Source organism: Bos indicus, chromosome 17 (assembly GCF_029378745.1).
Source record: "Bos indicus isolate NIAB-ARS_2022 breed Sahiwal x Tharparkar chromosome 17, NIAB-ARS_B.indTharparkar_mat_pri_1.0, whole genome shotgun sequence".
In the NCBI taxonomy this organism is placed as follows: Eukaryota; Metazoa; Chordata; class Mammalia; order Artiodactyla; family Bovidae; genus Bos; species Bos indicus.
The window spans coordinates 9,724,111-9,736,963 of record NC_091776.1 but is presented as its reverse complement, the minus strand read 5'-3'; the positions used below and the strand labels follow the sequence as shown (position 1 = coordinate 9,736,963).

The following is a 12,853-nucleotide window of genomic DNA, read 5'->3' as shown; positions in this document are numbered from 1 at the left end:
TCTCTATATGAAAGTTGGTGACAATAATACCTACCTGATAAAGATCTAGTAACACATGAAAATCTTACTAATTATGTGACCGGCATAAAGCGCGTGTGTGTGTGTGCTTAGTCGCTCAGTTGTGTCTGACCTTTTGCGACCCCATGGACTGCAGCCCACCAGGCTCCTCTGTTAATAAGATTTCTCAGGCAAGAATACTGGAACGGGTTGCCATTTCCTGTTCCAGGGGATGTTCCCAACCCAGAAATTGAACCTGTGTCTCCTGTGTCTCTTGCATTGTAGGCAGATTCTTTACCCACTGAGCCACTGGGGAAGCCTCATAACTGATATAAAATGAGCACTCTGTAAATGGCAGTTCACACGTAATTCATTTACAGTGAGATTTATGCAGCCAGTTTTAACTAAGCATGCTGAAGAGCCAGGCGTTGTTCTCGGCAGTGCCCATGTGCAGCCATCATCCTAAGCAGGACTAATTGGGAAGATGTGAGCTTGTATTAACAGCATAAATGCCAACAAGTGGCTCCTCAGTCAACTTGGCCTCACCCCTCCATTCACCACAGGGCTGCTGGTTACCAGCCAATGGCTCGAGAGCAGACAGGAGACTTGAAGATCTGAATCTGGGCCGGCTGCTTCACTTTTTCGCTCTTGTTCTCTCAGGCTGCTACTTTCTACTCTTCCTCTTCTTTCAGTCTCAACCACCCATGATTAAACTACAGTGCCTCAGACTGTGCCAAACACAGGAGTTCAGCCAGGAAGGTGGCCGGGAGTAGGGATGGGGAAGCTAGGGGGAAAGGTCTCTCTGCTCTGCCTCAATAAGTACGGATTTTATCTGCTTTATGGTTTCTACTTAACATGCTAGACTTCCGGTGCAGATTCTGGTACTAATAAATAACTTTGGCACTAAAGGAATACAGGCTTAGGAAAAAGGAAATAGCACTGATTTAAAACATATCCCATTCTTTATCAAGTTGATGTACAGAAAAAAAGAAATGAGTACGGGACAAAGGTTCTAACGCACTAAAAGAAATTTATGAGACATAAAACCAAATGGAATAATGGTTCTTGACTGACTCCTGGTTTTGAATAAGTCGGCTGTACGTAATAATTTTGTCATATATTACTACAATACTATGCTATGTTCAAAACACGCTTTTTAACAGACGACTACTGAAACACTTAGAAATGAAATGCCATAATATAATTTTATTTCTAATTTTACTTCTTTTTGGCTGTAGCCAAAAGAGAGCGATATAAACATGACAATCAACAACTGTTAAATCCTGGTGATGAGTATGCACTGTATACTTCTCCTTTCTGTACATTTAATATATTTCATTAAAAAGTTTCAAAATATACAGTATGTGCAAAGCCTATTGGCATTTATTGACCCTAACAGGCCTTAATCCTCCTTCGAAGACACAAGCATTAACACTATATACAAGTTGTTAGCTTTGTATGTAGAAGTTATATAATCCAATTAAAGCATATTTTAAAAATATCAAAATGACTTACCACTATAAAGAATAGATGGTTTACAAATTATATAGAATTATTACCATGTGAAGGATCTCTATCATGCTCTGATTTTTTTTTATGATTATGAATAAACTTAATGGCAAACGTATATTTATGTGGGCTGTAAAACCCTCAGACAACCAGGTGGCCCCAATGAGGCCCATCTCCTGGTGGTCAAATGTTGTATAATCGTCTCCACTTGAGTGTTGGGAGGGACCTGGAGACAACTTCTAACCATTTAGTTCAGTTCAGTTCAGTCGCTCAGTTGTGACCGACTCTTTGGGACCCCATGAATCGCAGCACGCCAGGCCTCCCTGTCCATCACCATCTCCCAGAGTTCACTCAAACTCCAGTCCATCGAGTCGGTGATGCCATCAAGCCACACCATCCTCTGTCGTCCCCTTCTCCTCCTGCCCCCAAGCCCTCCCAGCGTACAGCAAAAGCAATGAGACTTCACTTTGGAGACTGGATTATAAAACACTGGGGCCTGTGGACTCTCCTCCCTTGCTTTCCCCTTTGCCGGCTCTGATATAGCGGCCGCCATGTTGTAAGTGAGCTGCCCTTGGAGGCTTCCCACAGATTCCCTCAGAATGACAGCTTATGAGGAACTGGGTCTCCCAGTTTAAAATCCTGCCAACCACTAAAAGCGTTCCGACATGGATCCTTCCACAGCCACACTCCAGGAAGGCTGTAGCCTGTAAGACTCTGGGTTAGTTTGTTTTAGGCCACGGTCATAGAAGTACCACAGACTGGGTGGCTTAAACAACACTGCATTTGCTCACAGTTACAAAGGCTGCTGCTGCTGCTGCTACCGCTAAGTCGCTTCAGTCGTGTCTGACTCTGTGCGACCCCATAGATGGCAGCCCACCAGGCTCCCCGTCCTTGCGGTTCTCCAGGCAAGAACACTGGAGTGGGTTGCCATTTCCTTCTCCAATGTATGAAAGTGAAAAGGGAAAGTGAAGTCGCTCAGTTATGTCTGACTCTTAGCAACCCCATGGACTGCAGTCTACCAGGCTCCTCCGTCCATGGGATTTTCCAAGCAAGCGTACTGGAGTGGGGTGCCATTGCCTTCTCCAGTTATGAAGGCTAGGAGTATGCAATCAAGTATGCAGATTCATTGAATCTGAGGCCTCTTCTTGGCTTCCATATGGCAGCCTTCTCTCTGTACCTTCACATGGTCTTTTTTCTTTGCATACACATTTGTGTCCAAATTTTCTCCCCTTCATCAATCATATTGGATTAGAACTCACCCTAATTGCTCCATTTTAAACTTAACTACTCTTTAAAAACCTCATCTCCAAATACAGTCACATTCTGAGGTACTGAGGGTTTGGGCTTCCACGTACAAATTTTGGGAGGGACACAATTCAGCCTATAACAGACCCTAAAGTAAAGGACTTCACTAAGTTATTCTTAGATTCTTGAGCTATAGAAAACATGAGATAATAAATGTTTCAAGCCACAAAGGTTTGGAATGATTTGATACATGGTGACATAACCAATATACTAGGTAAAATTTTCAGTTCAGTTCAGTTCAGTCGCTCAGTCGTGTCCGACTCTGCAACCCCATGAATCACAGCACACCAGGCCTCCCTGTCCATCACCATCTCCTGGAGTTCACTCAAACTCACGTCCATTGAGTCGGTGATGCCATCCAGCCATCTCATCCTCTGTCGTCCCCTTCTCCTCCTTCCCCCAATCCCTCCCAACATCAGAGTCTTTTCCAATGAGTCAGCTCTTCGCATGAGGTGGCCAAAGTACTGGAGTTTCAGCTTTAGCATCATTACCATTCGCCATCTGGGCCCAGTAAAAAAACAAGTTCATTAAAACTTTTCATATGAACGTAAAGCTAACAAACTCCCATTTTTAATTTCACATTTTCCTGGCTTTAAAGGTAAATGTATTTGAAATGACAAATGTCCTTTGTAGGCAAAAAACTGCTTAACTACTGTCATGCACAAATCTGGAGCATTTCCATCTGGTAAACACCAATTTCAGATTCAAATTCCTCTCTAAGAGGTTCAAGTTTATTATCACTTCTGGTACACTTCTTGCACTTACACCATCAAATGCAATATTTTGAAAAGTTTGAATTTCATCAGTTTCAAGAGAGAAGAGTCATTTTCTATGCTCTGTTTTTGCAAAATATTTTCAGTTTTAGATTTATGCTATGCTATGCTATGCTAAGTCGCTTCAGTCGTGTCCGACTCTGTGCAACCCCATAGATGGCAGCCACCAGGCTCCCCCGTCCCTGGGATTCTCCAGGCAAGAACACTGGAGTGGCTTGCCATTTCCTTCTCCAATGCATGAAAGTGAAAAGTGAAAGCGAAGTCGCTCAGTCGTGTCCGACTCTTAGCGACCCCATGGACTGCAGCCCACCAGGCTCCTCCATCCATGGGACTTTCCAGGCAAGAGTACTGGAGTGGGGTGCCATTGCCTTCTCCGTTTCGATTTATAATAACCCATTAGAATGTACTGACCAGCAGAATGAGCAATAAAATGATTTTTATCATCCCTGTATTATTAATTGCCTTTCATTCTATTTTGTGTAAAAACAAACTTCCTTCAATGCTTATCCACTTACAAACCATCTCAAGTAAATTAGTGTTTTTATTGCAAGATGGTACAAATTAACACATCAGGTTTTTACACTGACATCCACTCTTTATTCTGTTTGTTAATGAAAATGAATGGTCAACATTACTTAAAGACCAAGGAAACACACTCTTTTCAATTCAATTTTCCCCCTGCTAATTGTAAGCCTGTAACTAGATTATGACTTAGAATTTTTTTTTTTTTTACTAATGATTTCAAGACAGTCTTTATTCATTTAAACCTTTATGCCAGGAATTTCCAGTCTGCTACAAGGAAAGACCTGTGGATCATACCTTTAATTTAATCTTTGACAGAGTGTTTTCCAAAAATGCCTCTGTGCTTAAGTTCTAGGCAATAAAATCTATCATTGAGGACTGCTCTGTATGCTAGTTTTTATGTGTATTATTTTTATTGATCTTTTTTTGAGGGTCTGAAAAGCATTTATTGCTTTTCCTGTGACTACCAATATTTCAGTAGGCTACTAGTCAATGAAATTCAATTCATGTCTACAAGCATCATCCTCTATTTAGTTCTCACCTGTATTTGTAAGGGATTTGATGTAGATCATACCTGGATTGTCTAGTGGTTTTCCCTACTTTTTTCAATTTCAGTCTGAATTTGGCAATAAGGACTTCATGATCTGAGTCACAGTAAGCTCCCAGTCTTGTTTTTTCTGACTGTATAGAGCTTCTCCATCTTCAGCTGCAAAGAATATAATCAATCTGATTTTGGTATTGACCATCTGGTGCTGGACACGTGTAGAGCTGTCTCTTGTGTTGTTGGAAGATGGTGTTTGCTATGACCAGTGCATTCTCTTGGCAAAACTCTGTTAGCCTTTGCCCTACTTCATTTTGTACTCGAAGGCCAAACTTGCCTGTTTTCCAGGTATCTCTTAACTTCCTATTTTTGCATTCCAGCACCCTATAATGAAAAGGACATCTTTTTAGGGGGTTAGTTCTAGAAGGTCTTGTAGGTCATAATGGAAACCATTCAACCTCAGCTTCTTCAGTGTTACTGGTTGGGGTACAGACTTGGATTACTGTGATATTGAATGGTTTGCCTTGGAAACAAAGAGAGATCATTCTGTCATTTTTGAGACTGCATCCCAGTATTGCATTTCGGACTCTTTTGTTGACTATGAGGGCTACTCCATTTCTTCTAAGGGATTTTTGCCCACAGTAGTAGATATAATGGTCATCTGAGTGAAATTCACCCATCCCAGTCCATTTTAGTTCACTGATTCCTAAATTGTTGATGTTCACTCTTGCCATCTCCTGTTTGACCACTTGCAATTTACCTTGATTCATGAACCTAACATCCCAGGTTCTCAAAACTGTTCTTCACAGCATTGGACTATACGTCTATCATCAGTTACATCCATAAAACTGGGCGTTTTCACTTTGGCTCCATCTTGTCATTGATTCTGGAGTTATTTCTCCACTGATCTCCAGTAGCATATGGGCACCTACCAACCTGGGAGTTCATCTTTCAGTGTCCTATCTTTTTGCCTTTCATACTATTCATAGTATTCTCAAGGCAAAAATACTGAAGTGGTTTGCCATACCCTTCTCCAGTGGACCACGTTTTGTCAGAACTGTCCATCATGACACCATCTTGGGCGGCCCTATGAGGCATGGCTTACAGTTTCACTGAGTTAGACAGGGCTGTGATCCATGTGGTCAGTTTGGTTAGTTTTCTGTGACTGTGGTTTTCATTCTGTCTGCCCTCTGATGGATAAGAATAAGAGGGCCGTGGAAGCTTCCTGATGGGAGAAACTGACTGTGGGGAAAACTGGGTCTTATTCTGATGGGCAGGGTCATGTTCAGTAAATCTTTAATCCCAGTTTCTGTTGATGCTCAGGGCTGTGTTCCTTCCCTGCTGTTTGGCCTGAGGCCAAACTATGGTATGGGCACTGACTGTACCCATGGTATGGCCACTTCCTTCAAAAGGACTTATGCCCACACTGTTGTATTCAGTGCCCCGACCCTGATGTCCTTCAACAGTAAGTGAACTGTGAACTTTCAGACGTTCAAGTTGGACTCAGAAAAGGCAGAGGAACCAGGGATCAAATTTTCAACATCTGTTGGATCATAGAAAAAGCAAGAGAGTTCCCCAAAAAACATCTATTTCTGCTTTCTTGACTACGCCAAAGCCTTTGACTGTGTGGATCACAACAAACTGTGGAAAATTCTTCAAGAGATTCCAGGTAGTCTGGAATACCAGACTACCTGACCTACCTCCTGAGAAATCTGTATACAGGTCAAGAAGCAACAGTCAGAACTTGACATGCAACAACAGACTGGTTATAAATCAGGAAAGGAATACCAAGGCTGTATATTGTCACCCTGCTTATTTAACTTATGTGCAGAGGACATCATGTGAAATGCCAGGCTGGATGAAGCACAAATCAAGCACAGGCTTGACTCTCCCTGGAATCAAGATTGCAGGGAGAAACATCAATAGCCTCAAATATGCAGATGATATTACCCTTATGGCAGAAAGAGAACAGAAACTAAAGAGCCTCTTGATGAAAGTGAAAGAGGAGAGCAAAAAAGTTGGCTTAAAACTCAACATTCAAAAAACAAATATCATGGCATCTGGTCCCATCACTTCATGGGGAATAGATGGGGAAACAATGGAAACAATGACAGACTTTATTTTCTTGGGCTCCAAAATCACTGCTGATGGTGACTGCAGCCATGAAATTAAGACGCTTGCTCCTTGGAAGAAAAGCTATGACCAACCTAAACAGCATATTAAAAAGCAGAGACATTACTTTGCTGACAAAGGTCCGTCTAGGAAAGCTATGGTTTTCCCAGTAGTCATGTATGGATGTGAGAGGTAGACTATAAAGAAAGCTGAGTGCGAAGAATTGATGCTTTTGAACTGCATGTTGGAGAAGACTCTTGAGAGTCCCTTGGACTGCAAGGAGATGCAACCTTGGAAATCAAGTTTACCATTGAGCAAGCAGTAGCACTGTCAAGCTCAGCTTGACTTTGCAGTATTTATGCCTATGTATCACTTTTCTTTATTTGAAATAGCCTCAATTGTCTTTGCATACTTTCCTATTACCTCCCTTTCTTTCTTCCTTTGATCTTTATTACACTCTATCACCATTATTTCTGGGTGTCATTCATAGCATCAAAAGGGTAAACTTGCTCGATTCATGTAAAATCAGCTGTTACCCTGATATTTTCTGCAAGAACTGTCACTCTAGTTCTAGATATACATCTCACAGTTACTTAACTGAAATCCTGTCTGGCACGTATTAATGCCCAGAAATATGTGCTGTTTTATATATCCTTCTTTAAGAAGACTGATGTATAGATATAAAATGCCATGTTAATATTGCTAAAATCCTGATTATAATACACAATGCATTGTAGAAGGATATAAAATGGAAACTCTAGTATTTTACACATTTTGCTATACTGATTTGTAAAACTAGAAAGTCAAGACCTATGTATGAAAACACAGCAGTTCTCCTTTCCCTGCCCTACGATAGTTGCTGTCCAAGTAATCCATTTCAGGTTGGTGCCCACGGTCTGAGGCTTCCTTCAGATTGTGGTTTGAATGAGCGTGAAGGATTAGAATATAGAGAATTTGAATAAGGATTTTTCAAAAGTAAGCCAGAAGGAAAAACACCAATACAGTATACTAACGCATATATATGGAATTTAGAAAGATGGTAACGATAACCCTGTATACGAGACAGCAAAAGAGACACTGATGTATAGAACAGTCTTACGGACTCTGTGGGAGAGGGAGAGGGTGGGAAGATTTGGGAGAATGGCATTGAAACATGTAAAATATCATGTATGAAACGAGATGCCAGTCCAGGTTCGATGCACGATACTGGATGCTTGGGGCTAGTGCACTGGGACGACCCAGAGGTATGGTATGGGGAGGGAGGAGGGAGGAGGGTTCAGGATGGGGAACACATGTATACCTTGGTGGATTCATTTTGATATTTGGCAAAACTAATACAATTATGTAAAGTTTAAAAATAAAATAAAATTAATTAAAAAAAAAAAAAAGTCAAACAGCTGAGTTCTTGAATTTTTTCCCAACCCTGACTCTCACGGGTCTTTAGACCAGTCAGGGCTGTTGCCAGACTCTAGGCAATGGAACATAATTCTGATATGACAAGTTGAAGTTTATAAAAATAGGATTCGACAGCTAACCTTTAGAATGTATTTATTTTTATACACTCTGTTCAACAAGCAATTCAAAGCATATTCACTGCCTTCCAGGCACCAGGGCTGTGATAGGTAAAAGGGATGCAGAGATGATGTTGAGTAACAGCTGTACGGAACACTAAAATATATATTGACCTAGAGCTTTTGAAAGAATGCATGATATGAAACAAGGTTAACAATTAACTTTGTGGTTAATAGACCTTGAGAAAATCTCAAAATAAGAACATCTGAACTCACAGCAATCATTTCTGTGTTGTTTCACTTAGAATTATAATAAGTAAAAATCTATACTCTTTTCCAACAAATACAATATGTATTTCTAATAATTATTATTCACTTATAGTACGTATTAATACCAGAACACGGGCCATAGAGAAGATCGAACAGAAACATTTTCCCCCAAAAGTTGAACTAATTTATAACCATTTATTTAGAAGATCAAATTCCTTGCTTGGGTATGTGTAGGGGACTAATTTTGTTAATAGTCGTTCTTCAGGCCAGATTCAGGTACCAGAATTCACTGGAGAGAAAGGCGTCTTATCAGACTCTGCTATGAACATTTAGGAAATTTAGAGACAAAGACTGCTCAGAAAGTCCCAGGCACGGACAGTGCCAGGGGTGCCACGGCTGGTGTTGGTCCTTCTCCAATCCATTACTGATCAGAGGTGCCTATTAATAAATATTGGGTTGGCCAAGTTCATTTGGGTTTTTATGTTACATCATACGAAAGAATCGGAACGAACTTTTTGGCCAACCCAATATAGTCACCTAATATGCTGACACTCAAATTTTGATTTTTGTCTTGCCTGTGTAATCACAATTGGTATTGCTCTTTATGCCGCAAAATCTGAGCTACCCGTGAGTGCTTTCTGCGTTTGTCCTAAACCAGCTGGAGGCCAGCCTATACACTCTTATGAGCCAGGAGAATTACTGATCGTTACCAGCACCAGCTCCGTGGGCAACAGAGCTGGGTTCACCCTGCAGCGTCCCACTCACTAGTCACGGGAGATCGTGAGTTAAACATGTGCTGCCTCTGAGCCACAGTTTCCTCACCCAGAGAATGGGGATAGTACTTGCTTTACTGGTTTTTAAGAAATTTTATTGGCGTATAGCTCATTTACAATGTTGTGTTAGTGTCAGGGACAGCGAAGTGATTCAGTTGTACACACAGTCATTCTTTTTTCACATTCTTTTCCCATTTAGGTCGTCACAGAGTACTGAGCAGAGCTCCCTGTGCTATACAGTAGGTCCCTGTTGGTTATCTACTATAGAGTAGTATGTATGTGTTCATCTCAAGCTCCTAACAGTTTGGAGAACTAACCGAGACAGACACTTAGAGCAGGACTTCAGACGTGGTCGGCACTTGGTATTAATCTCCGATTACATGTCCTAAACTTGAACAAGGCTTGCCTAGCAGTGCCAGCCTTTAATGAATTTCAGGTGATTTCCACTATATTATACATACAACTACTCTGTTTTCCACACACAACCTGTGCAAAGCTATTTTTGACCATATTGTATTTAAATTGTCTGGAAATATTTTAAGCCTATCATGACCCACTCTTTCACAAAACAGCCCTGTTTTCTAATGTAATTTAATGCAAGTACCTCAACAGTGGGTAATCTGAATTTTAATCTAATACTATAGCACTGGTACCTTCATCCTAGTTCAAGAATTCCTTTTAGAGTTCCTCACTAACATAAAACTAGGTTGCTCTGTAATACTGTTAATCAAATGACAAGGAAATAAGCATTCTCATGTGATCTAAATACTGACAAAAGGTAAAATATTCAGAAATCTATTTAAATACATTCATTAGAAAATGAAAACTACAGAAGAGAATGGAAGGATCACTAAATTCTACTTGATTGTAAATATCCCATCAAATGAAAGTTTCTCTTTGAAATAGGTTGGTTGTAAGGTCATTTTTTCTGGAACCCAGTATTTTTAAAATGCTGATATAATCAGAAAAAAAAGTGGAGAAAAAAGTGTGAGAAAACCAAATGAATTGAGAAGTACATTTAAGTACAAAAATAAGCCCTGTGCCCCTACCCCAAGCCACAGCCCTGACTGGAAACTCACAATAAGACTGCAGCTTTCCTAACTCCCTCCATCCTCATGCTAATTCCCATACCCTCTACTCCAGGACAGACCTTTCTGATGTTTCCAGCCTTTGAACTATTTTCTGTATCATGCACTCCATCTAAAATGCCCACTCCTGCCATCTTTGCTCATCAAACATCCTGCCCGTCCTGTAAGGCTCTGCCCAGAGGCCAGCGCCTGTGCAGGTCGGTCTCTTCCTCCCACCCTTACTGCTGGCACCATCCAGGGTTCATCGACCCCCATCTGTCTTATTCTGTTTGAACCTCAGCTGAATAAGGACATGAAATAGCCCTCTCAACCAACTCACCCTCACTTCACCACATCCCCAGCAAAAGCCCCAGCAGAGGCACCCAGAAGGGGTTTGAACAACTGCAGGTGGTGTCGCCCTGCTGTCCCAGGTCAGCCGCTCACCTCCGTGCAGCTCAGAGCACAGACACCGGAGCTGACAGGAGCCAGGAAAGGTGCATTGTAAGTCTCAGCATCAAGCCATTTCATCTGGAAATGCAGCAAGTGTGGAAAACAAGGACTCTTTTGTTCAAGTTAATACTTTTCTTGAAACACAGAGATAGTTAATATCAGCTGAGAGGGAGAAAAGGGAGGAACGGAGGGACAGGCAGACCTAGGATGTGTTTAGGAAGGTCACAAAATATATTAGACTCACATCCTCCTTAAATCCATTATCAAAACAAATATCTCTTATTTTAAAAGATTATTTTGAAGAATGAAAAAGTAATATTTTTACTGTCAACTTATCTATGCTACAGCATCGCTTAAAATGTTACCACGTTTCTGGGGACTGACCCAAAAAGGTAGTATTCCTTAAAATCTATAAAAGAATCTAGATTGGGGGAAAAAACCAAGTACTATTTTATTTTGTCCCATTATATTCAATAGTAAAAGAGAGTACTAATTAGGATTTTTTATTTGTTTTCTTTCTTCATACCAAGACATTATACCTTTCAGAAGCACATCATCACTGAAACCAAACGACTTCATTCTTAAGAAGACTGGATTGTTTTTTAATAATTCATTGTCTTTATGACTTCAATCTGCTTAGTAACGATCTGACCAATTAAAAAAGCGTATATGCCTAAAACATAAAAGGAACATATGAAAAGCTTCTAACAGTATAAACAGGAGGAGGTCTGAATCAGCTATTCCATTTTAGATGCAGGAACAACTGACCAGCAGAATAAATGCTTATATAGGCTGTTACTGTTCTAAATAAACTGAGTTATATCAAATATACATAAAACATACCTTTGTAGTACTTGGAATTTGGGGTTTGTTTCTATCTTTGTATTGATGTTCTGTTGTACTGTAGTTCTGCAAAATGTGAGAGAAAGTGGATGAAGGGCATTTAGGATCTTTTTATTTATTGATTTACAATATTATATTAGTTTCAGGTGTACAGCACTGTGATTCAGTATTTTTATAGATTATACTCCATTAAAAGTTATTATAAGATAATGGGTATAATTCTTTGTGGTATACAACAGAGCTTGTATGTTGCTTATTTCCTAAATTGTAGTATCTCTTTTCGGAGAAGGCGATGGCACCCCACTCCAGTACTCTTGCCTAGAAAATCCCATGGACGGAGGAGCCTGGTAGGCTGCCGTCCATGGGGTCACAGAGTCAGACACGACTGAGTGACTTTCCTTTAACTTTTCACTTTTATGTGTTGGAGAAGGAAACGGCAGCTCACTCCAGTGTTCTTGCCTGGAGAATCCCAGGGATGGAGGAGCCTGGTGGGCTGCCGTCTATGGGGTCGCACAGAGTTGGACACGACTAAAGCGACTTAGCAGCAGCAGCAGTTTCTTTTTTAATTTCATATCCTCCCTGATTTATCCCTTTTCCATTCCTTCTTCCATTTGGTAACCACTAGTTTGTATTCTATATCTGTGAGTCTGCCTCTGTTTTGCATATAAATTGTTTATTTTTTTTAGATTCCACATATAAGAGATATCATACAGTATCTGCTTTCTCTGACTTATTTCACTAAGCATAATATTCTCTAGGTCCATCTACATTGCTGAAAATGCAGAATTTCATTCTTTTTTAATGGCTGGCTAATATTCCATTGTATACATATACAACACATCTTCTTTATCCATTCATCTGTTCATGGGCGACTGGTTTACTTCCTTTCATATACTGACTATTGTAAATAATGCTACTATGAACACTGGGGTGCATATATCTTTTGAAGTTAATGTTTTCACTTTTTCCAGATATACATTCAGGAGTGAATTGCTAGATCATATGGTAGCTCACTTTGTTGACAAAGGTCTGTAGAGTCAAAGCTATGGTTTTTCCAATAGTCACGTACGGATGTGAGAGTTGGACCATAAAGAAGGCTGAGCACCAAAGAACTGATGCTTTTGAACTGAGGTGCTGGAGAAGACGTCTGAGAGTCCCTTGGATTGCAAGGAGATCAAAC

At 40.5% G+C, this 12,853-nt stretch overlaps 1 protein-coding gene across 6 annotated transcripts in view; it reads right to left on the bottom strand.

The window, feature by feature from the left end:
* The window catches only part of NR3C2 (nuclear receptor subfamily 3 group C member 2), a 439,369-nt gene that overhangs the window by 251,592 nt on the left and 174,924 nt on the right, over positions 1-12,853 (bottom strand). For 3 of the 6 annotated variants that reach the window (XM_070770130.1, XM_070770129.1, XM_070770131.1), the window contains exon 3: positions 11,674-11,739. The exons of the other annotated variants lie outside the window; for them this stretch is intronic. In XM_070770130.1, the coding sequence (XP_070626231.1) occupies positions 11,674-11,739 (66 nt within the window). The remainder of the gene's footprint in view (positions 1-11,673; positions 11,740-12,853) is intronic. 6 annotated transcript variants of the gene reach the window in all.